The sequence below is a fragment of the Narcine bancroftii genome, chromosome 4 (assembly GCF_036971445.1).
Source record: "Narcine bancroftii isolate sNarBan1 chromosome 4, sNarBan1.hap1, whole genome shotgun sequence".
Classification (NCBI taxonomy): Eukaryota; Metazoa; Chordata; class Chondrichthyes; order Torpediniformes; family Narcinidae; genus Narcine; species Narcine bancroftii.
This window is the reverse complement of record NC_091472.1, coordinates 173,579,187-173,604,014: the sequence shown is the minus strand read 5'-3', so window position 1 is coordinate 173,604,014 and position 24,828 is coordinate 173,579,187. Positions and strand designations below refer to the sequence as shown.

The 24,828-nt window shown below is 47.7% G+C and overlaps 2 protein-coding genes across 10 annotated transcripts in view; one reads left to right on the top strand and one right to left on the bottom strand.

Moving 5' to 3' along the window:
* The window catches only part of LOC138760236 (protein PML-like), a 45,011-nt gene extending 22,355 nt beyond the window's left edge, over positions 1–22,656 (bottom strand). Inside the window, exons 1-3 of the mRNA XM_069930569.1 lie at positions 22,639–22,656; positions 15,660–15,824; positions 8,184–8,695 (exon numbers count right to left, since the gene is read on the bottom strand). Coding sequence (XP_069786670.1) covers positions 8,184–8,695; positions 15,660–15,824; positions 22,639–22,656 — 695 coding nt within the window. The remainder of the gene's footprint in view (positions 1–8,183; positions 8,696–15,659; positions 15,825–22,638) is intronic.
* The window catches only part of patz1 (POZ/BTB and AT hook containing zinc finger 1), a 749,193-nt gene that overhangs the window by 611,663 nt on the left and 112,702 nt on the right, over positions 1–24,828 (top strand). The window lies entirely within an intron of this gene.

The window sequence follows — 24,828 nt, the reverse complement described above, 5'->3', positions numbered from 1 at the left end:
CCCTCAACCTCATCTCATCCAAATCAAGAGAACACAATCAAGTCCTCATCAAGGGGTCAGCAGTGGAAAAGTTTTAAGAACTACAAATTCTTGGGTGTCAACATCTCTGAAGTTCTATCCTGGGGCCTCCATGTTCAAAGAATCACAAAGGCAGCTCGCCAGCGGCTATTCTTCATTAGGAATTTGAGAAGAGTCACTGAAGACTCTTGCAAATTTCTACAAGTGTACCATGGCAAGCATTCTGTATGGTATGGAGGTGCCAAATCACAGGGCAGGTAAAAGCTATAGAGAGTTGTGAATGGCCAGTGCTATCATGGACATCAGTCTTCACTCCACTGAGGACATCTACAAGAGGCGATGTCTTAAAATGGATGGGAGGGGTGGGTGGGGGGGTGGCTTGGGAGGAGGGGGGGGGGGAGAAAAAGTCACTGTATATGTGTGAAAAAGAAAAAGTGTGTATCATGGCTAATGTGATTTATGGTGTGAAAAATAAAAAATTTTTTAAAAAAAGAGGCGATGTCTTAAGAAAGCAACTTCTCTCATTAAGGACCCTCACCACCCAGGCCATGCCCTCTTCACACTGCTTCCATCAGAAAGGAGGTACAGGAGACTTAAGACAAACACCCAGCAGTACAAAGATAGCTCTTCCCCTCTGTATCATATTTCTGAATGGACAATGAACCACAGATACAACATCACTTTCTCTTATTTTTGCACTAATTTTTAAAAAAATGTAACATCCCAATATTTGTACCTGTAATGCTGAAGCAAAACAATGAATTTTGTGACGTGCTCATGACAATAAATTCTAAAAAGTCTCTCACCCCCTTCTTCCCTGGTCATTGAGCCATATAACACAGAAAAGGCCCTTTGGACTAATTTATCTATGCTGACCAAGTTGGTATTCTGGGCTGGTCCTCACTTCCCATCCCACCAGCCTTCACAACCAATCATCATTCCCTCCACCTTCAATGAGATTCCATCTCCACTCACATCTTCCCCTTGCCTCCACATCCAGTGTTATGGAGGGAAGACTTCTTTCACCAATGCCTGGTCCCACTCTTTCCTTTCCCCTTCCTCCCAGCAACTGTGGGCGATGACATGGTTGTCCTTTAATCTCTTCCTGCCATCCAGGGACCCAAACAGTCCTTCTGGGTGAAGCAGTGATTCACTTGCATTTCTCTCATTTAAGCGAGTCTCTTTCTTTCTTTATCCCTCTGCCTCCTTTGCTCCAGTTCCCCACCCCCTTCCCTCTCCGACCAGGGCCCATCTCCGACCCTCTCCCCATCATTTCTCAGCTATTTTCTCTTCTACCCTCCCACCTGTACCCACCAGTTCCTGTGCTCCTCCCCTGTCCCTTTCTCCCTTCTCTCCTCTCCTCACCTTTTAATTCAGTCACCTACCTTATTTTGCTTCTACCTGACAAAGGGCTTAGGCCCAAAACCTTTTACTTCCGATGGATGCTTCATGATCTGCTGAGTTTCTCATGCAACTTTATGTATTGCACTGTAATCCACATGGGCAAAACCAAACGCAGATTGGATGATGGCGCTGCGCCTGAACAGGAGACCCTGTCATTTTAATTCTCCATCCAATCCTGCTCTTATTATCTGCCACTGGCTTCCCGGATTCAACATTGAGTTCTGCAGCCTCAGGCATCTCTCTTTCTCCGTCTGCACTGAAACTCGCCATTTCTTCTGTCAGCTATCTGCTCATGCCATTTGGCCCAGTGTTTCTGTCTCTGCAGCCTGACCTTGTGGCACCAGTGGGCTGTTCCTCCAGAGGGTTGACACAGGTTTGTTATGTTGATGGCCTTCTTCTGTAGTGCATATCAGTGTTAGACAAGACAGAGGGGAAACAGGCTCTTCGGCTCATCAGGTCCGAGCTGACCGTCAGCTACCCTTTTTAACCAACCCCAATGTCATTTTCCCTACATTCCTATCAAATGCCGCTCTCAGAGGCAATTTACGGCAGCCGATTAACCTTCCGGCTAACACGCATTTGGGACACAAGAGGAAACCAGAGCAGTCACCAGGAAAATGTCCGAATGCCATGTAGATGGCACCGGAGGTCAGAATCGAACCAGGATCACTGGAGCGGTGAGGCACAGCACTTTCACCTACACCACTGTGTCACCCAATGTCTATTAGTCTTTCCACATCTCCCTCATTGAGTATGGGATATCCTACAGATCATATACTTCCAAAGTACTGGGAAACAATTAACATCTGGATAATAGACTGTATAAAGTCAAGCCATTATTCTAATAAATTTAATGCAGATTTAATGAAAATAGGATAATCATAATTTCATTTGCAACTTAATATTTTAATAAGACTTGGATGAAGAACCCAAAATACTCCAATAAACAAAACTGCTACACCACAAATATCCATTGACACTCTGTAAGTCTTTACTAATTCTCTCAGTCCATTTACTACAGACCTATTCCCACAACTCTTTATCTATTTAGTTGACCAGTTTTATTCCTATCCCTTAGTTTTTCTGGTGGACAGGAAGCACGTGTTTACAACAGCAGTCTCAGCTTGAGTTTGTGCAATAAGCCTTCAGTCCAAGGATCAATCCTCCCTCCAAATTATGCGGTCACATCCTGAATCCAAGCAAGTTCTGGTGTCCTGACTTGTGAAAGGATGTACAGTGAAATCCCTACCGGAATTCAAGCAACCGGCAAAAAATCAAGGAAAATAAATTTTAAAAATTAAAATGAATAATAAAATAGTGGGTAAAAAATACGCAAGTTTAAAACGGTAAAAGTAAATGTTCCCTGAAGTAATAAACTTTTTGTGAATATGGGAACAAATATTCAGCCAGTGGAGGGCCTTGGTCGTGCTTTGCTTGTAGCAGCTGTTTGAATAAAGTTGTGTTTGAATTAAATGGTGTCACCCAGGATGAAGAGGTGGATGATGCCGCTCACCATTGGGGTGAGTCTCTTAAAACTTCTCTTATTCCTGCTTAGTAAGAGTCGCCCTGGTCAGAGGCTTTAACTGTACACTTGAGGGAACATGGTTAATTATCTATTGTGGCAGTCCACATAAATGCAGTGGCGAACGGCCCCGCTTGTCGTGCGTCGTCAGCTGGGCAGCCGTGGCAAAAATGGCATCACAGGTCCGTCTCTTCCAGTGCAGACCGGAAGATTGGATACGTGCTTATGTCAGCATGACATGAGTTCCGGTATGCGAGGGGTGGGCTCCGGACAGCCTTAAAGGCTGTAGTGTGAACTTCAAAGAAAATCTCTTGTGCTTAACGAGCTCACAGACTGCTGTCTCAGTTCTTTTCACTGCGCTCACGCACAACCCAATACATTGGTGACCCCAACAAATCTCCAAGTTCTGAAGACTCGACACAATGGACCCCACAGTTGTCGGTGCTGTTGCATTAAAGCTGTCCACATTCTGGATGAACAGGCCCTGCACTTGGTTCGGCCAAGCAGAAGCCCAGTTCCAGATCAAACAGATAACCTCAGATTTGACAAAATACTTCCATGTCATCAGCTCGCTCGACCAGGAAGCCGTCTCACGAGTCGATGACTCATCCAGGCGCCACCAGAGGAAGGTAAATACGTGGCTCCAAAGAACCTCCTCATTAGCACTTAAGGGCTATCACAACGCGAAAGGGCTGCCAGGCTCCTTCACCTGGATGGTTTAGGGGACAAGATGCCGTCTGCTCTCATGGACGAGATGCTCACTTTGGCAGAGGGACACAAACCCTGGCTCATGTTCGAGCAGGTGTTTCTCGAGCAAATGCTTGAAAACATTAAGCTGCTACTAAATGGACTTCAGTGACCCACGAAAGGTCACAGCATGGGCAGTCTTCCTTTACCACTCAAAACGTGAGCCCACAGGCACAGTCAACCACATTACAAGGCCACTGACCAAGCCAACACCCAAGGTCAGTCCAACACATGAGCAAAAACATCCCTGCCCATGAACTGAAAAGCCTGACCCAAAATGGTGCTTCTACCATCAACAGTGGGGCACAGGAGCATGCTGTGCTCATTTCAGGGAAACGACAGGGTCAGTCACCATAAGTGGCCATGGAGGCTGGCCAGCCGTACAGCCTACTCCACGTCTGGGACAGGATCTCAGGCTGCAGATTCCTCATGGACACGGGTGCAGAAATCAGCGTCATTCCCCCTACGTCATTTGAGACATGCATGAGACCTCATGGCCCCACCCTACATGCAGCTAACAATACCGCCATTAAAACTTTTGGCAAGAGGCACATCCCTGTACATTTTGGCGAGATCACTTTCAATTCACACTGGCATCCATGGACAAACATCTTCTTGGCACAGATTTCCTGCAGGCACACTGGCTATTGGTAGACCTCCAGGGCAAACGACTCGTCCACTCGGATCTTCCAGACAGTACCCCTCTGCACGTCCAACAAGCCAGCCATTGCCATGCTGAAGCATGGCATACAGCACCACAAAGCAACCACAGGCCCGCCAGTGCATTCTTGAGCACCATGTCTGGCCCCTGACAAGCTCAATCTCGCTAAGGAAGAGTTTAAGCGCATGGAAGAACTCAGTATTGTCTGCCGGTCCGACAGTCTATCGGCCTCTCCCCTCCACTTGGTGTCCAAGTTCAATGGCAGCTGGAGACCCTGTGGAGACTACAGATGCCTCAACAATGCAATGATGCCAGACCATTATCCAATCTCTCACATCCAAGACTTCATAGCAAGCCTCAACGGCACATGCTTCTTCTTAAGGTCGACCCAATCCAGGGATACCACTAGATCCCCGTTCAGCTGGATAATCTCCAAAAAACCTTTATCATCACCCTTTTGGCCTTTTTGAGTTTCTTTGCATGTCATTTGGCCTGAAAAACACAGCCCAGATCTTCCAAAGCCTCATGGACGTGGTCAGCAGAGACTTGCCTTTCCTCTTCATCTACCTGGACAATATCCTGGTAGCGAGCAAGAACATCAAAATATCTTCGCTAGCTTTCTGACTGACTGGCTGATTTTGGCATCACCGTCAACCTGGTGAAGTGCCAGCTCAGCCTCAAGGAAATCAACTTCTTGGGCCACAGAATCACCAAGAGTGGCGCCACTCCTTTATCCAACAAGGTGAAGGCCATCTGATAGTTCGGCAGACCAATGACTGAAAGGACTGCAAAACTTTGTGGGCATGGTGAACATTTACACCAGGTTCATCCCCTCAGCTGCCAGTATCATGCGTCCACTCTTCGCATTAACATCAAATTCCAAGAGTGACCTCGAGTGGACTGATGAGGTGCAGGCTGCTTTCCAGAAAACCAAAGAGGCCCTGGCTGCCCCAACGATGCTTGTCCACCCACACATGGACATGCCCACAGCCCTCGGTGTTGACGCATTCTGGAACAGTTCGTGGACAACACCTGGAGGCACCTCACCTTTTTCAGCTGTCACCTGAACTTATGTACACTGTGGTCAACAGAGAGCTGCTACCCCTCTACCTGGTCGTCCACCATTTCCGCTACTTGTTGGAGGGGCAGCCTTTCACAGTCTACACAGACCATAAGCCGTTGAAGTTTGCATTCTACAAATCCTCCGACTCGTGGTCCATCCAGCATCAGTGGCACTTATCTTACATCTCAGAATTCACTACCTCCACCCACCTTCTCTCGGGCAAAGAGAACGTGGTCGCCAATGCACTCTCCAGGCTGGATGTTCATGCCCTGTCACATGGCATCAGCTACCACGACCTGGCTCAAGCCTAACAGGATGATCTCAAGACCTACAGTTTCATGATGGCAATCATGAGTCTGCAGTTCTGAGACCTCCCACTGGATATCAATGGCGTGACTTTACTTTGTGACATCTCCCCTGGCCAACCCCGACCAATTGTCCCCACCCAATGGCAATGAATGGTTTTTGATATGTTACACGGCCTTTCCCATCCCTCCAATTGAATGACAGTACAGATGATATCCTCCCACTTCATCTGACACAGGCTGCAGAAGCAAGTTAGCGAATGGGCAAAAACCTACACACACTGACAAACGGTGAAGGTTCAGTGGCACACCAAACCCTGCCTCCAAAACTTTGACGCACGAATCGCACGTTCCAGCATGTCCACCTCAAGAAAGTAGGCCCCTTGCCAGTCTCCCGAGGTCGTTCGGGAGATTCACCCGATGGTCAGATGCCACCACCGACTCTTGTGCCAGAGCTTTCCTCTCCACCTACGTCTCGCGCTTTGTAATTCCAGCACACATAACTACCGACCAGGAGGGCCAAATTCACTTCCGCCCATTGGAATGAACTCTTCCAAACTCATGGGCACCCATCTACACCGCACCACTGCCTACCACACCCAGTCCAAAGAACTAGTTGAGCATCTTCATCGCCGCCTTGTCGGCACTGATAGCAAGACTGGAGAGGCCAAGCTGGGTAGATGAACTGTCATGGGTCCTCCTCGATATCCGCACAGTGCTGAAGGATGACCTCAAGACCTCCTCAGCAGAGTTGGTCTATGACCAATTCTTCCCTTCACCACCAGGGCAAGGTTCCGGCACCGCCATCGTACTGGAAAGACTGCGAAACAAAATGGGATCATTCGCACCACCACCACCACCACCACCATCGTGACACTGCCACCTGCGACTATGTGTTTGTTCACAGGGGCGGACACTGGCCACCCCTCCACCATCCCTATGAAGGACCCTACAAGGTGCTTCAGAGAAATGCATCTACTTTCACTCTTGACATCAGGCCAGATAGGAACTTTTCACCCTGGACCACCTCAAACCAGTACATGTAGAGGTTGGCTACCAAAGCAGCAGACCTCACCTACAATGCACAGTGAGACCACCGGCCATGGGTTCTTGGTGGGGTCGGGTGGGGGTGGGGTTGTGTGGCGGCACACATTATTGCAGCGGCGAACTGGCCCCAGTTGTCACGCGCGATCAGCCCTGGCAAAGATGGCATCGCAGGTCCATCTCATCCAGTACAGACTGGAAGTACGTGTATGTGCTTACGTCAGTGCATGCGAGTTCCAGTACACGAGGGCAGGTTCTGGATGGCCTTAAAGGCTGCAGTGCGAACTTCAAAGAAAATCAGTTGTGCTTAACGAGCTCACAGCCTGCTTGTCTCAGTTCTTTCACTGAGCTTGCACACAACCCACACTATAATGTTATTATTTGGCTTTTGGGCAGCTTCATGGAGATTCAGCGATGGTGTGATGGTTAAATATTTTCAAAGAATGTGACTGAAAATAAAGTAAGATACTTTAAGATTTATATGTTCGTGCAAGAAGTTTGTTCAGTGTAAGTACAGTATAGTATGTTTGTCTTTTGTCTTTTAAAAGGTTTATTCTTAATGTCAGTGTATTAATTAGGCATTGTAAGAATAAGTCTCAAGCAACTGGAAAATATACTTATCCAGCATCTATCAATCCCCATCGGTGACCGATACCAGGGCTTTTACTGTACTGGTTTTGGAGGCAGTGTAAAGGAAGTTCACCGATTGATTCTGATAATGAGGGTGAAAGTTTATAAGGAGAGATTAAGTAGTTTGGGACAATATTCATTGCAAAGAAAGATGGGGGGTGATCTTAAAAATATGATATAGATACGATAGAAGCAGGGAGGTCATTTCTACTGGCAGGAGAAACTAGGACAAGGGGACGTAGTCTCAATCGTGGGGGAAGGGATTTAAGACAGAGTTGAGGAGAAACTGCTTCTTCAGGAGAGATGCAAATCTGTGGAATTGTCTTCCCAAGGAACCAGTGAAGGCTGGGTCATTAATGAATTTTTGAAGAATAAGAGGATTAAGGGTTATGAGGAATGGGCAGGTAGGTGAAACTGAGTTCATAGCCAGATTATTGAATGGTGGAGCAGGCTCGACATGCTAGATGGCCTCCCTCTGCTCCAGTTTCTTACATTCTTGAACACCAAGGGAATATAGTTTGGCTCTAGTAAAAACACAGAAATTCTGGAGGAACTCTGCAGGTCTCACAGCATCTATAGGAGGTAAAGGTTTATAACTGACATTTCGGGCCTGAGCCCGACTTCAAATGTTGGTTATATATCTTTAACTCCTATGGACGTTGCGAGACCTGTTGAGTTCAATCAGCATTTTTGTGTTTTACTATAAACACAGCGTTTGCTCACTTTCCTGTTTCACTCAATATAGTTTGGATCACCTGTTGGAACTGTGCATGAGAAGGTAATTCTTACCTGATCTGTTGATCTGTGTGCATTGGACAAACAATCTGCTTCTCATTCCATACCAGAGTGAGAAATTCCTCATAGGAGAGCACCTTCAGATTATCCAGCAACTTCACCAGGTGCCCTAACTTCTCAGTCAACAGCTGGTGGCTGTGGTAGCACCTCAGGCACAAGAACTGATCACACTGGAAGCAGAGGGAGGTGGCGGGCTCATCTATGCCACATGCCTGGCAAAGGTCACAGCAGATGCCCAACCCTGCACCAATCCTCTGCCACAGCTGGTGTTTGCTCAACAGATTGGCCAGGAATGCGTTGTCTTGTATCTTGGTGACGTCCCTGTCTGCGGGGGCACTGCAGATGGGACAAGTGGCCAAGTTTTTCCCTGCCCACACATTCTCCAGGCACTCCAGGCAGATACTGTGAAGACATGGAAGCAGCTTGGGTCTCCTCAGCAGGTTAGAGCACACTCCACATATCAAACCTCCAGTTGACAGAGTGGCTTCTGATCCAGAGTCCATCTCCTTAATACAGAAGAAGAAAAAATTATTTTAATTTTTGAGAAACAGCACAACCTTCTAACTAACAAGCTCTGTCCCCCAAATCCACCTTTGTGACCAATACCAATGAATTCACTAACCCTGTACATCTTTGTAAAAAGGGAGGAACCAGAAGAAAATGCAGGCAAACATACAAACAGACAGCGCTAGATACAAACCCGTTGCACTGATCTTTTGATAATGAGGGCAAACATTATTTTGAAAACCAAGGTATTAGATTAAAGTAAGGCAGATATCTTTGTGAAGAATGAAATCAAGGGGCAGCTTTCTGCTCAGCTTGACTTTCCCTGACACAGCAGATTACCTGCATTATGTTTTACCACTCAATCCACTCAAGGTGTATATGGGAGGATGTAATTTACCTGGGCAAAATAACCCTCAGGATAAGGTGTCAGCCACATTATTGAGAAGATGATGAGAGTTTGTTATTGTATACATAAGTACAATGTACAGGTGCATTGAAATTCTTGCTTGCTACGGCATACAGTTTGCGGGCCTAAGTTTGAAGTTCCTGGAAGTGTAAACTTGAGGAACAACACATCATATTCCTCTTGGACAGCCTTAAACCCAATGGCATGAAATTGATGTTTAGGTAACCCAACCCACACCCCTTCCCTGCTCATTTCATCCCCGCTTTACCTACTCCTTAATTTTCCTTAGTTTTTTCCTTTTTTTTAATCTCCAACCTTTCTTACCCCCTCTCTATGCCTTCTGTCCTATAACTTATCATCTCCAGATCCCACCCCGACATTCTTTCTCTTAGACATGATTATCACCCACTTTTCTCTTGATTAAAGTTCCCGACCCGAAACAGTGACTGACCATTTCTACCCACAGATGCTGTCTTTTTTTGGAATATTTTATTGATGTTTTTAAATCAAAACATGCAATCAACAAATGCAAAGAAAAAATTGAATCGAGTAGAAATAATAATCTGATACATGATGACTATAATCCCGCACCCTCCCATTAAAATTAATAAAGAAAGAAAATCTCAAAGAAATGCAGTAAAAAGAAGGAAAGAAAGAAAGAGAAATAGAGAAATTGTTGGGGATCCATCGTCTACCCCAAAAGTTTGACATCTTCATGATTTACCGTTGGTGAGATGGGACACAATTAAAAATATGTACCTACATTTTGTAGATATGGCTGCCATATTTAAAAAAAACATACCATACTTATTTCTTAAGTTCTGGGTAATTTTCTCAAGGGGGACACAACTAGGCATTTCCACATTCCAAGATGTGAATCAGACTTCCAAATTACTGCTATACATTTTTCTGTCACTGCCAATGCGATCTTGAAGTTTGATGTTGGGACAACCTCATTTTAGGTCTCACACTGGCAATATTCCCCAGTAAGAATAGTTCTAGGTTCTGTGGAAATTGAATTCCTGCAATTTGCTCGTAGAGTTTCCTCAGATCTACTCAAAAGGATCTTACCTTAGAACATACCCAAGTTGAATGTAAAAAAGTTCCTATCTCCTCACCTCACCTAAAGCAGTGATCCAAAATGACTAATATCAATTTATTTTATTTTTGAGATATAACTGGTGCAAGAATTATATTGCACCAATCTGTATCTTACATTTATTATACTTATCATATGATCTCGAGATAAATCAGACCAGCTTTAAATCACCAATACTTACATTTAAGTCTGATTCTCATTTCTGTCTAAACTTACGTACCCCCTGTTTAGGGGTTCCCGTTTGAAGTAAGAGATACGTTGCTGAAGTAAATTTATTTATTTTTGCATTTTGAATCAGAATCTCCACATCACTTCACTTTGATAGAGTCACTGTTGGGCCCAGTTTACCCCTTAAGTATGCTCTTACCTGAAAATAACAGAATATTGTATTGTTAGCAAAACCAGACTTATTTTTAAATTGTTCATATGACGCAAGTTACGCCTGCTCATAACAACCCTCAATGAACACGATCCTTTTTTGGGACCAGGTATCTAAAATCTTATTACCCATTGTTAAGGTACAAGCCTATTCTGAATCAGGAGTGTTTTTGGAGATAGTTCCCCCTGAGTCCCAATCTGGTCATTTATTTTGCTCCAAATATTAATTATATTTTTGAATAAGGGGGCTGCTTTCTCACCAGATATTAATTTTGAATCCCATTTTTCATAAAATCCTCTGCTATTTTCTCTCTCACTTTATACAATTCTATTTTCACCCATGAAGATTTATCTCCTCCCTTGAATAGGAAGGTAAGAAATTTATCTGGGCTGCCCAAAAATTTCCAAAGGAATTTTTTTCTGACATGTTCATTTAGTTCCTGAAAAAAAATCTGAGGCAAAAGCATGGGCAGTGTCTGAAAGAGATAATTGTACTCTTGGAAATGTGTTCATTTTTAAACAATTGACTCTACCAACTAGCATTATTGGCAGAGCAATCCACCTATTCAAATTCTCTGCAACCTTTTTAAGCAAGGGAAGATCATTTAATTTGTAAAAATTCTGTAAATTATTATGTTTTAATCCCTTAATATTTTATCCTATTCAGCGGCAATTTAAATTGAGTATTTATTTGATATTGACTATAATCTCCACCCATAAGCAGCATAATTTTGCTCTTATCCCAATTTATTTTACAACCTGAGACTTACCTCATACTCTTCCAGTTTTGATTACAATTTCTGTAATGAAGTTACTGGTTCTGTCAAATATATCAATACATCATCTGCAAATAAATTAATCTTATATTCTTGCTGGTGAACCCTGAATCTCTTAATGTCTGGATCTTGCTGAACTGCTTCGCCAAGGTAAAGAGAGCCAGAGATAGTGAACATCCTTTGCCATCTGAGTGAAAGGGGCATTGAGTCCTTCCTGTTCTTCTAAATTTAAATTTGGAAGTTCCAATTGTGAGAGGAACTCTTCAATTTTATTAAAATATTCTGGAGATTCTGATTGATATAATTTAAAATAAAATTATCTAAAACCCTCATTAATTTCTTGCAGTTTGTAAGAAGTCCTATTTGTATCTGTTTTGACCGCATTGGTTGTGCTTGAGACCTGTTCTGTTTTCAACTGCCAAGAAAGGACTTTATGGGCTCTTTCCCCTAGCTCATAATATCTTTGTTTAGTTCTTAATATTGCTTTTTCTGTCTTATATGTTTGTAATATATTGTACTTGAGCTTTTTATTAATAAGTACATTTTTCTTCAGAACCCCTTTGCTGAAGCTCCTTTTCTAATTCTTCCATCTCCCTTGTCTATTTTTTCTTAATCTTTGAAGTTCAATTTATTATTTGTCCTTTTAAATATGCTTTTAGAGCATCCCATTTAATAAATTTATAAGTGGTTGAATTACAGTTAGTATTAGAGAACATTTCAATGTGCCTCCTTATAAAGTCACAAAAGTCCGATCTTCTCCACAGAAATAAATCAAAGCGCCATCTGTAACCCACCTTTTGCTTATCCGGCATTGAAATTGTCAATACCAGAGGTGAATGATCTGATAAGAGTCTCACTTTATATTCAGCCTCCATGATCCCACCCTGTAGTTGAATTGATGACAAAAACAAATCTATCCTAGAGTAGAATAGAATAGAATAGAAAGAATAGTTCCTCTCCCTTGGATGAGATCTTCTCCAGGCATCCATTAACTTCAGTTCTCTCATTAATACCAAGGAAGCTTTCTCAACCTTTGACTTAACAACTACCCTTGTTGATTTATCTAGAACTGGATGCAGACAAAAATTAAAATCCCCTCCTACTAAGATGTTTTCATGCGCATCTGCAAATTTGAAAAAAAGTTTCATTAATAAATTTCTTATCATCAGTGGTTGGAGCATACAAATTCATCAGGGTTCAGAATATATCTGGGAGTGTACTATTACGAACCTACCTACATCCTGTATTCTAACTGGAAGATTTTTCCATATCAAAATTGCTACTCTCTTGCTCTTGAGATAAAAGAAAAAGCTATGATCTGACCAACCCAATCTCTCTTTAATTTTTGATGATCTTTTTCAATTCAGTAAGTTTCTTGAAGGAAGGCCAGGTCAGCCCCCATTCTTTTAATGTGTCAATATCCTCTTTCTCTCCACCAGCCTCTTCAAATCATTAAAATTAAAACTTATAAATTTCACTATATTGCTCATCCCTACAGAGGATCATCAAATCAAATCCTTTACCCCTTCCCGGTCTTTTGACCCATGCCCTCCCCCTCATAGATTGATTAATCCTTATCCTCTGGAGCAAAACACATGGTCTCCAAAAATCCCAATGGAAAAAAGAGAAGGGTAGTAAAATAGAAATAAAGGAAATAGAAATAAAGAATTCCCCCTGAATAGCGCTGATAATAGATTTTACAACACCACTCCCCTCCATTTTACTGGTTGTGGCAAAGGCCACACATACACATGATGTGACAGAAGTCAGGTCCCCACCATCCCTAGTCCCCCAGAGTGTTCCCAAAGTAATAATATTTCATTCTTTATATGCAAGAGGAATATGTAAAAAAAGAAAACTTTTCTTAAAAAGTATACACCATTTCAATCTTTAGATTCTGGTAATTGATTCACGAAGTCTGTTGCATGTTGAAGATCCAAAAAAAATCTCTTTTCACCACCCAGCATTATAATCTTCAGAGTTGCAGAGCACAAAGTTATACCCTTTCTGCCAAATGGATCTTTTTACTGGGTTGGATTCCCATCTGCATTTCAGCAATGCTGCACTTATATCTGGTTAGAATAATACTTTGCCTCCCTCGGCTTCTAATGGTCCTCCTCTTGCCTTTGCTCCCTTTGCCCCTGCGCTAAGTATTTTTTTCTCTGTCTTGATACCTTAAACATTTAATCAATACAAAACATGGCTTTTGGTCCGATGTAGTATGGGGCATAAGGGTGCCCTTTCAATCTTAATATGTGTTCCAACGTTATCCTCGCCCAAAACCTTAGGCAACCATTCCTGGAAGAAGAGTATAGGCTCCGCTCCTTCAATTCCTTCTTTAAAACCAACAATTTTGATATAATTCCTTCTGATAAAGTTTTCTAATATGTTCATTTTTTCCCCCATATGTTATTTATTTCTGCAGACCATCCATCCATTTCATTCTTCATTTTATCTATTCCATTAATTTCATCCTCTATTTTCTCCTCCGCGCTCGAGCTTATCCTCATCAAAGTCCGTTTGTTCCAGCAGTGAAGACGCACCACTGCTCCCTCCAGCGGGTAAATCTTTTTCACAGGGGCTGGGCCCAGGCTTCCTCCTTCGAGCAGGTCTCTGCTTCCGACTGCCATCTCCGACTCGTTGGACCTCAGAGGTCATTACTGCAGGTTTTTTTTTCTTTGGTGACATTCTGGTAAAGTTTAGATGTATGTTTTCTTCCAAGTTGAATTGTTAAATGTTATTTTTCTTTCTGTTTCTTATCGATTCTCCAGGTGAGGTGGGACTGTATTTCCTGACTCTACCACATTACATGATGTTCCCCCCTCACAAATGCTATCTGACCTGCTGAGTTCTTCCAGCAATTTTATGTTTGCCCAAGATTCCAGCATTTGCAACTTTTTAATTTTTCTACGCTGCAAAATAAAAATGCTGTTTTAATTGTGCACAGATCTTTGGTGGTCCCAGAGTAGTGTTCTGAAGAAGGTGGGGGCTTTAGGGATGGCACAGCAGGTAGAGGAACTGCCTCATAGTGCCAGAGACTCAGGTATAACTCTGAGCTTGGGTCCAGTTGGGGTGGATTTTGCATGTTCTCCCTGTAACTGCGTGGGTTTCCTCCAGGTGCTCTTTTTACTTCCCACAGCCCAAAGAAGGGCTGGTTTAATTGGTGACAGCAAATTGCCCCTGGGATGTGGGTGAGGGTTAGAATCTGGGTGGGGAGAATTAAAAATGGAGTTAATCCAGGGTTAGTATATTAAATGGGTGGATGATGACCAGTTCAGTCATGGGCTGAAGGGCCTGTCTCTGTGCTGCATCTCTTTGAGGGAGTGAATCTTTTGAACTCTCCAAACAAGAGGACTGTGGTAGCCCAGTCCCACTGTACATTGAAGTCAGAGATCAACAGACTTTGGATATCAAGGGATAAGAACACACCCTTGTTTTGCCTTACCTCTTGTTTTGTAGCACTATTCCCTTGTTCCTTGATGTTGAGAAATCAGTTAATCTCAGTTTTGAATGGGGAATGACACCTACCAAAGGGTTGCCACCATATCAGAAATATTCTCTTATCTCGATCCCAAATTTGACCGAGTCTGTCAGGAAGGAGAAGCATTCTCTCTGTATCCCACCTATCTAATCCTGTGACAATTTTGTAAATTTCCATGATACCCTTGTTTTCCACCCACTTTGTGAACGAGTGTTGGGGTTTGGGACCAGTTATAAGGATGTGAGGACAGTAAAATGTGTGCTTGATGAATGGAAAGGATTGAGTGATCTGAAGGGCCTCATCCCCTCCTTCTTTCACTAACACTGCATCGTGAGTATTGCTTGGTTAAATGATTTAGACCAGCAAAGCAGGAATAATAATCGAATGCAACTTTATTTTCACCCAAAGACCATCTTAAGTATTTACTTACCAGGGACCACTCTCCATCAACACCTACCCTTTCACCTCCCAACCTGATCACTCTTCCCACCTCGGCCTCTCCCTCGCGACTGGGTCCCCTTTCTCCTCTCCGCATCCCTTCCCAGCAGTTTGGAACGAAGCAGTTCCACACGAGCGGGGATCGGAGTCGGTCTCCGGGGGGGGGGGGGGGGGGGGGTGAAAGACTCCGCTTCGAAAAGTCGGTCGGGGGTGGGGAAGCCCGCTTCAGGGGGTGGGGGTCGGTCTCCGGAGGGTGGTCGGAAGGCGATGGAAGCGAAGGCCGAGGGGCGACCTGATGGTGGTTCGAGTCCGGCAGAGGGGTAGCCTTGTGCCCAGACTGAGGTGTCGGTTCACTAGTCCGGGGCGGGGTTTCCCGGGCACTTACCGGCGACGTGCGGCGGACAGCCTGGCTGCAGCGGCTCCTGGCCCTGAGAGCGGCGGCGGGGACGGACCAGGCTCCGGACCCAGATCTCGGAATGTGAAAGTGAAAGAAAAGGCTGACGGCTTCCGGCAACTTGCCGTCCCTCGGTCCGCTGTCAACCTCCAGTCCCTAACCTCACAGCTGGCAACCTCCTCTCGCCACTCTCTGCACAGCTGGCAACCTCTTCTCATCACTCTCTGCACAGCTGGCAACCTCTTCTCATCACTCTCTGCACAGCTGGCAACCTCCTCTCGCCACTCTCTGCACAGCTGGCAACCTCCTCTCGCCACTCTCTGCACAGCTGCCAACCTCCTCTCCTCACTCTCTGCACAGCTGGCAACCTCCTCTCGCCACTCTCTGCACAGCTGGCAACCTCCTCTCGCCACTCTCTGCACAGCTGGCAACCTCCTCTCGCCACTCTCTGCACAGCTGCCAACCTCCTCTCCTCACTCTCTGCACAGCTGGCAACCTCTTCTAATCACTCTCTGCACAGCTGGCAACCTCCTCTCGCCACTCTCTGCACAGCTGCCAACCTCCTCTCGTCACTCTCTCCACAACTGCCAACCTCCTCTCCTCACTCTCTGCACAGCTGGCAACCTCTTCTCATCACTCTCTGCACAGCTGGCAACCTCCTCTCGCCACTCTCTGCACAGCTGGCAACCTCTTCTCGCCACTCTCTGCACAGCTGCCAACCTCCTCTCCTCACTCTCTGCACAGCTGGCAACCTCTTCTAATCACTCTCTGCACAGCTGGCAACCTCCTCTCGCCACTCTCTGCACAGCTGGCAACCTCCTCTCGTCACTCTCTGCACAGCTGCCAACCTCCTCTCCTCATTCTCTGCACAGCTGGCAACCTCTTCTCATCACTCTCTGCACAGCTGGCAACCTCCTCTCGCCACTCTCTGCACAGCTGGCAACCTCCTCTCGTCACTCTCTGCACAGCTGCCAACCTCCTCTCCTCACTCTCTGCACAGCTGGCAACCTCTTCTCATCACTCTCTGCACAGCTGGCAACCTCCTCTCGCCACTCTCTGCACAGCTGGCAACCTCCTCTCGTCACTCTCTGCACAGCTGCCAACCTCCTCTCCTCACTCTCTGCACAGCTGGCAACCTCTTCTCATCACTCTCTGCACAGCTGGCAACCTCCTCTCGCCACTCTCTGCACAGCTGGCAACCTCCTCTCCTCACTCTCTGCACAGCTGGGAACCTCCTCTCGTCACTCTCTGTACAGCTGGCAACCTCCTCTCGCCACTCTCTGCACAGCTGCCAACCTCCTCTCCTCACTCTCTGCACAGCTGGCAACCTCTTCTAATCACTCTCTGCACAGCTGGCAACCTCCTCTCGCCACTCTCTGCACAGCTGGCAACCTCCTCTCGTCACTCTCTGCACAGCTGCCAACCTCCTCTCCTCACTCTCTGCACAGCTGGGAACCTCCTCTCGTCACTCTCTGCACAGCTGGCAACCTCCTCTCGTCACTCTCTGCACAGCTGCCAACCTCCTCTCGCCACTCTCTGCACAGCTGGCAACCTCCTCTCGTCACTCTCTGCACAGCTGCCAACCTCCTCTCCTCACTCTCTGCACAGCTGGCAACCTCTTCTAATCACTCTCTGCACAGCTGGCAACCTCCTCTCGCCACTCTCTGCACAGCTGGCAACCTCCTCTCGTCACTCTCTGCACAGCTGCCAACCTCCTCTCCTCACTCTCTGCACAGCTGGGAACCTCCTCTCTTCACTCTCTGTACAGCTGGGAACCTCCTCTCGTCACTCTTTGTACAGCTGGCAACCTCCTCTCGTCACTCTCTGCACAGCTGCCAACCTCCTCTCCTCACTCTCTGCACAGCTGGAAACCTCTTCTAATCACTCTCTGCACAGCTGGCAACCTCCTCTCGCCACTCTCTGCACAGCTGGCAACCTCCTCTCGTCACTCTCTGCACAGCTGCCAACCTCCACTCCTCAATCTCTGCACAGCTGGCAACCTCTTCTAATCACTCTCTGCACAGCTGGCAACCTCCTCTCGCCACTCTCTGCACAGCTGGCAACCTCCTCTCGTCACTCTCTGCACAGCTGCCAACCTCCTCTCCTCACTCTCTGCACAGCTGGCAACCTCCTCTCATCACTCTCTGCACAGCTGGCAACCTCCTCTCGCCACTCTCTGCACAGCTGGCAACCTCCTCTCGTCACTCTCTGCACAGCTGCCAACCTCCTCTCCTCACTCTCTGCACAGCTGCCAACCTCTTCTCATCACTCTCTGCACAGCTGGCAACCTCCTCTCGCCACTCTCTGCACAGCTGGCAACCTCCTCTCCTCACTCTCTGCACAGCTGGGAACCTCCTCTCGTCACTCTCTGTACAGCTGGCAACCTCCTCTCGCCACTCTCTGCACAGCTGGCAACCTCCTCTCGTCACTCTCTGCACAGCTGGCAACCTCCTCTCCTCACTCTCTGCACAGCTGGCAACCTCTTCTCATCACTCTCTGCACAGCTGGCAACCTCCTCTCGCCACTCTCTGCACAGCTGGCAACCTCCACTCCTCACTCTCTGCACAGCTGGGAACCTCCTCTCGTCACTCTCTGTACAGCTGGCAACCTCCTCTCGCCACTCTCTGCACAGCTGCCAACCTCCTCTCCTCACTCTCTGCACAGCTGGCAACCTCTTCTAATCACTCTCTGCACAGCTGGCAACCTCCTCTCGCCACTCTCTGCACAGCTGGCAACCTCCTCTCGTCACTCTCTGCACAGCTGCCAACCTCCTCTCCTCACTCTCTGCACAGCTGGCAACCTCTTCTAATCACTCTCTGCACAGCTGGCAACCTCCTCTCGCCACTCTCTGCACAGCTGGCAACCTCCTCTCGTCACTCTCTGCACAGCTGGGAACCTCCTCTCCTCACTCTCTGCACAGCTGGCAACCTCTTCTCATCACTCTCTGCACAGCTGGCAACCTCCTCTCGTCACTCTCTGCACAGCTGCCAACCTCCTCTCCTCACTCTCTGCACAGTTGGCAACCTCTTCTCATCACTCTCTGCACAGCTGGCAACCTCCTCTCCTCACTCTCTGCACAGCTGGGAACCTCCTCTCGTCACTCTCTGTACAGCTGGCAACCTCCTCTCGCCACTCTCTGCACAGCTGGCAACCTCCTCTCGTCACTCTCTGCACAGCTGCCAACCTCCTCTCCTCACTCTCTGCACAGCTGGCAACCTCTTCTAATCACTCTCTGCACAGCTGGCAACCTCCTCTCGCCACTCTCTGCACAGCTGGCAACCTCCTCTCGTCACTCTCTGCACAGCTGCCAACCTCCTCTCCTCACTCTCTGCACAGCTGGCAACCTCTTCTCATCACTCTCTGCACAGCTGGCAACCTCCTCTCGCCACTCTCTGCACAGCTGGCAACCTCCTCTCGCCACTCTCTGCACAGCTGGCAACCTCCTCTCCTCACTCTCTGCACAGCTGGGAACCTCCTCTCCTCACTCTCTGCACAGCTGGGAACCTCCTCTCGTCACTCTCTGCACAGCTGCCAACCTCTCCTCACTCTCTGCACAGCTGGCAACCTCTTCTCATCACTCTCTACACAGCTGGCAACCTCCTCTCGCCACTCTCTGCACAGCTGCCAACCTCCTCTCCTCACTCTCTGCACAGCTGCCAACCTCCTCTCCTCACTCTCTGCACAGCTGGCAACCTCTTCTCATCACTCTCTGCACAGCTGGCAACCTCCTCTCCTCACTCTCTGCACAGCTGCCAACCTCTTCTCATCACTCTCTGCACAGCTGCCAACCTCCTCTCGTCACTCTCTGCACAGCTGCCAACCTCCTCTCCTCACTCTCTGCACAGCTGCCAACCTCCTCTCCTCACTCTCTGCACAGCTGCCAACCTCCTCTCCTCACTCTCTGCACAGCTGGGAACCTCCTCTCGTCACTCTCTGTACAGCTGGCAACCTCCTCTCATCACTCTCTGCACAGCTGCCAACATCCTCTCCTCACTCTCTGCACAGCTGGGAACCTCCTCTCGTCACTCTCTGTACAGCTGGCAATCTCTTCTCGTCACTCTCTACACAGCTGGGAACCTCCTCTCGTCACTCTCTGCACAGCTGCCAACCTCCTCTCCTCACTCTCTGCACAGCTGGCAACCTCTTCTAATCACTCTCTGCACAGCTGGCAACCTCCTCTCGCCAATCTCTGCACAGCTGGCAACCTCCTCTCGTCACTCTCTGCACAGCTGCCAACCTCCTCTCCTCACTCTCTGCACAGCTGGCAACCTCTTCTCATCACTCTCTGCACAGCTGGCAACCTCCTCTCGCCACTCTCTGCACAGCTGGCAACCTCCTCTCGTCACTCTCTGCACAGCTGCCAACCTCCTCTCCTCACTCTCTGCACAGCTGCCAACCTCTTCTCATCACTCTCTGCACAGCTGGCAACCTCCTCTCGCCACTCTCTGCACAGCTGGCAACCTCCTCTCCTCACTCTCTGCACAGCTGGGAACCTCCTCTCGTCACTCTCTGTACAGCTGGCAACCTCCTCTCGCCACTCTCTGCACAGCTGGCAACCTCCTCTCGTCACTCTCTGCACAGCTGCCAACCTCCTCTCCTCACTCTCTGCACAGCTGGCAACCTCTTCTAATCACTCTCTGCACAGCTGGCAACCTCCTCTCGCCACTCTCTGCACAGCTGGCAACCTCCTCTCGTCACTCTCTGCACAGCTGCCAACCTCCTCTCCTCACTCTCTGCACAGCTGGGAACCTCCTCTCTTCACTCTCTGTACAGCTGGGAACCTCCTCTCGTCACTCTCTGTACAGCTGGCAACCTCCTCTCGTCACTCTCTGCACAGCTGCCAACCTCCTCTCCTCACTCTCTGCACAGCTGGAAACCTCTTCTAATCACTCTCTGCACAGCTGGCAACCTCCTCTCGCCACTCTCTGCACAGCTGGCAACCTCCTCTCGTCACTCTCTGCACAGCTGCCAACCTCCTCTCCTCACTCTCTGCACAGCTGGCAACCTCTTCTAATCACTCTCTGCACAGCTGGCAACCTCCTCTCGCCACTCTCTGCACAGCTGGCAACCTCCTCTCGTCACTCTCTGCACAGCTGCCAACCTCCTCTCCTCACTCTCTGCACAGCTGGCAACCTCTTCTCATCACTCTCTGCACAGCTGGCAACCTCCTCTCGCCACTCTCTGCACAGCTGGAAACCTCCTCTCGTCACTCTCTGCACAGCTGCCAACCTCCTCTCCTCACTCTCTGCACAGCTGCCAACCTCTTCTCATCACTCTCTGCACAGCTGGCAACCTCCTCTCGCCACTCTCTGCACAGCTGGCAACCTCCTCTCCTCACTCTCTGCACAGCTGCCAACCTCCTCTCGTCACTCTCTGTACAGCTGGCAACCTCCTCTCGCCACTCTCTGCACAGCTGCCAACCTCCTCTCGTCACTCTCTGCACAGCTGCCAACCTCCTCTCCTCACTCTCTGCACAGCTGGCAACCTCTTCTAATCACTCTCTGCACAGCTGGCAACCTCCTCTCCTCACTCTCTGCACAGCTGGGAACCTCCTCTCGTCACTCTCTGCACAGCTGGGAACCTCCTCTCGTCACTCTCTGCACAGCTGCCAACCTCCTCTCCTCACTCTCTGCACAGCTGGGAATCTCCTCTCGTCACTCTCTGTACAGCTGGCAACCTCCTCTCATCACTCTCTGCACAGCTGCCAACCTCCTCTCCTCACTCTCTGCACAGCTGGGAACCTCTTCTCGTCACTCTCTGCACAGCTGGGAACCTCCTCTCGTCACTCTCGGCACAGCTGGCAACCTCTTCTCGTCACTCTCTGCACAGCTGGGAACCTCCTCTCCTCACTCTCTGCACAGCTGGCAACCTCCTCTCGTCACTCTCTGCACAGCTGGCAACCTCCTCTCGTCACTCTCTGCACAGCTGGGAACCTCCTCTCCTCACTCTCTGCACAGCTGGAAACCTCCTCTCGTCACTCTCTGTACAGCTGGCAACCTCTTCTCATCACTCTCTGCACAGCTGGGAACCTCCTCTCGTCACTCTCTGCACAGCTGGCAACCTCTTCTCTTCACTCTCTGTACAGCTGGCAACCTCTTCTCATCACTCTCTGCACAGCTGGGAACCTCCTCTCGTCACTCTCTGCACAGCTGGCAACCTCCTCTCGTCACTCTCTGCACAGCTGGCAACCTCCTCTCGTCACTCTCTGCACAGCTGGGAACCTCCTCTCCTCACTCTCTGCACAGCTGGGAACCTCCTCTCGTCACTCTCTGTACAGCTGGCAACCTCTTCTCATCACTCTCTGCACAGCTGGGAACCTCCTCTCGTCACTCTCTGCACAGCTGGCAACCTCCTCTCGTCACTCTCTGCACAGCTGCCAACCTCCTCTCCTCACTCTCTGCACAGCTGGGAACCTCCTCTCGTCACTCTCTGTACAGCTGGCAACTTCTTCTCATCACTCTCTGCACAGCTGGGAACCTCCTCTCGTCACTCTCTGCACAGCTGCCAACCTCCTCTCGTCACTCTCTACACAGCTGGCAACCTCCTCTTGTCTCTCTCTGCACAGCTGCCAACCTCCTCTCGTCACTCTCTGCACAGCTGGGAACCTCCTCTCCTCACTCTCTGCACAGCTGGGAACCTCCTCTCATCACTCTCTGCACAGCTGCCAACCTCCTCTCCTCACTCTCTGCACAGCTGGGAACCTCCTCTCGTCACTCTCTGCACAGCTGGGAACCTCCTCTCGTCACTCTCTGCACAGCTGCCAACCTCCTCTCGTCACTCTCTGCACAGCTGGCAACCTCCTCTCGTCACTCTCTGTACAGCTGGCAACCTCTTCTCATCACTCTCTGCACAGCTGCCAACCTCCTCTCCTCACTCTCTGCACAGCTGCCAACCTCCTCTCCTCACTCTCTGCACAGCTGGCAACCTCCTCTCGTCACTCTCTGCACAGCTGGCAACCTCCTCTCGTCACTCTCTGCACAACTGCCATCCTCCTCTCGTCAATCTCTGCACAGCTGGGAACCTCCTCTCTGACCTACCTTAAAGCTGATCAATCATCTGGGCCAAGTTGGGAAGCATCCTAGGTTGCTGAGAGCCATAAAGGAATAAATTTGCAAAGGTCTTGGCCATTATCTTTCAAACTTCCAGAGATGCTGCCTGAGGACTGGTGTGAGCACAAGCTGAGAACTAGACCCAATCAGTTTAACTCTTGTGAATGCGGAGTCCAAGAAATAATGAGACAAAATGAGCAAATCACAGCTGTCTCAACTGAGAGCTTCACGAAGGGAAATGGAGTTGATGGGGTACATATGGACTGCAAATCAGTCTTCGAACAAGTGCCACATTCCAGGGTTATCATCAATATTGAAACAAATGGAATAAAAGGGCTAAGTGAGAGGATGAATTTCTGATCAGAGGGAAGAGACTATGGGTTAGTGCAGAGACCACTGGTTTCCTGAATGTACCTTGATGATTTGTACAGGGCATAGTTTCCATATTTATAGGTTATATGGAGCACTGAACTTTGAAGATTAAAAAAAAATAAAGAAAAATGGAAGGGCTGATTGAATGGAATCAATACAAAAATGAGGGGCACAATTCCAAAAGGAATACAAGATCTGAGAAATCAGGAGATCAGCATGTGCAGTGAATTGGTTAAAAAAATGCATTTGAGATCAGGGAAAGATATACAGTACAAAGCAAGAAAGACTTGACAAAATGTTGTAGATCACTGATTTGGCCGTAACTGAAGCACTGTGTCAGTTCCAGGTTCTACACTTTAGGAAAGATATAATGAGTTTGTTGTCATGAACATTTATGTTACAGCTCTATTATATAGCAATAAATAGAGATAATACAAAACACACAAATAATTATTATTCAGTTACCAAAGAGCTGGAAAAAAAAGTGGTCTTACAATCGTGCAGATGGCCTTATTGGTGCAGTCCCTGATTAATGTAAGAAAGGGAGGTTCAAGAGTCTCATAGCTGTTGGAAAGAAACTTTTCTTAAACAAAGAGATACTGGTCTTCAGGCTTCTGAACCTTCTGCCCAAAGGTAGCAGTGAGAAGAGGTTATGACCAGGGTGATTGGGGGGGAGGGGCCAGGGTCTTCCTGAGGCAGTGCCTCACATAGATGTCTTCAGCGATGGACCTGATTATGTGTGCTACCTTCTGCACCTTTCCATGTTCCTACACAGTAGAAGTTTGATGAGAATTCAACAACATACCAAATCTTCTTTGAGAGTAGAGGTGTTGGCATGCCTTCTTTAGTCTGCAGGAGAAGGCTCACAAAATATGGATTCCCAAGAATATGATGGTTCTAACCCTTTCCACTTCTGTTCCATCAAGGCAGACAAGTGTGTGGAACATTGGCCTCTCCTCCCGAACAATAGGCACCTTTGTCCTGGCGATGTGAAGAGCAATATTGTTGTTCTGGCATCTCCCAACCTCTGTATTCTGATATGAGCAATACACGAGATTTACTGAATCTTCTCCAGAAATTATGGATCTGTGTTATGAGAATTAGTTGAATAGCATGGGCAATTGTCCTTGGAACAGAGGTTTGCAAGAAAATCAAGAATGGTTTAAAAACCATGGAATAGAGAATAAAGGTGAAATACAAAAGAACCAAAAATGGCATGAACCAAAATATTTCCCCTCTATACAGTGAATGTTTGGGATCAGGAATACTCTCTCTATGTTAGTAGCAGAGGAAGATTCAACTGAAAGCTGGAGAAGGATTCAACAGAAAATCATTTAAATTTAGACATACAGCAAGGTAACAGGGCCATTTTGGCTCATAATTCTGTGCCGCCCAATTTACACCCCCAGTACGTTTCAAAAAGTGGAAGGAATCCGAAGCCCCTGGGAAAAACCCATGCAGACATGGGGAGAAAGTACAGACAGTGTGGGATTTGAACCCCTGTCCCGATTTCTGGCGCTGTAAAGTTGTTGTGCTAACCACCATGCCAACTGGGCCGCCAACTCCATCACTGGAATCAACCGGGTGAACCTCCTCTGCTCCGCCTCCAAGACCAGAACTGAAAGTACTCCAGATGCAGCCTCACCAGTACCTTGTTCAGTTACAGCATAACCTCCCTGCTCCTCAATTCAATCCTTCTCGCAATGAAGGCCAACATTTCATTTGCCTTCTTGATACCC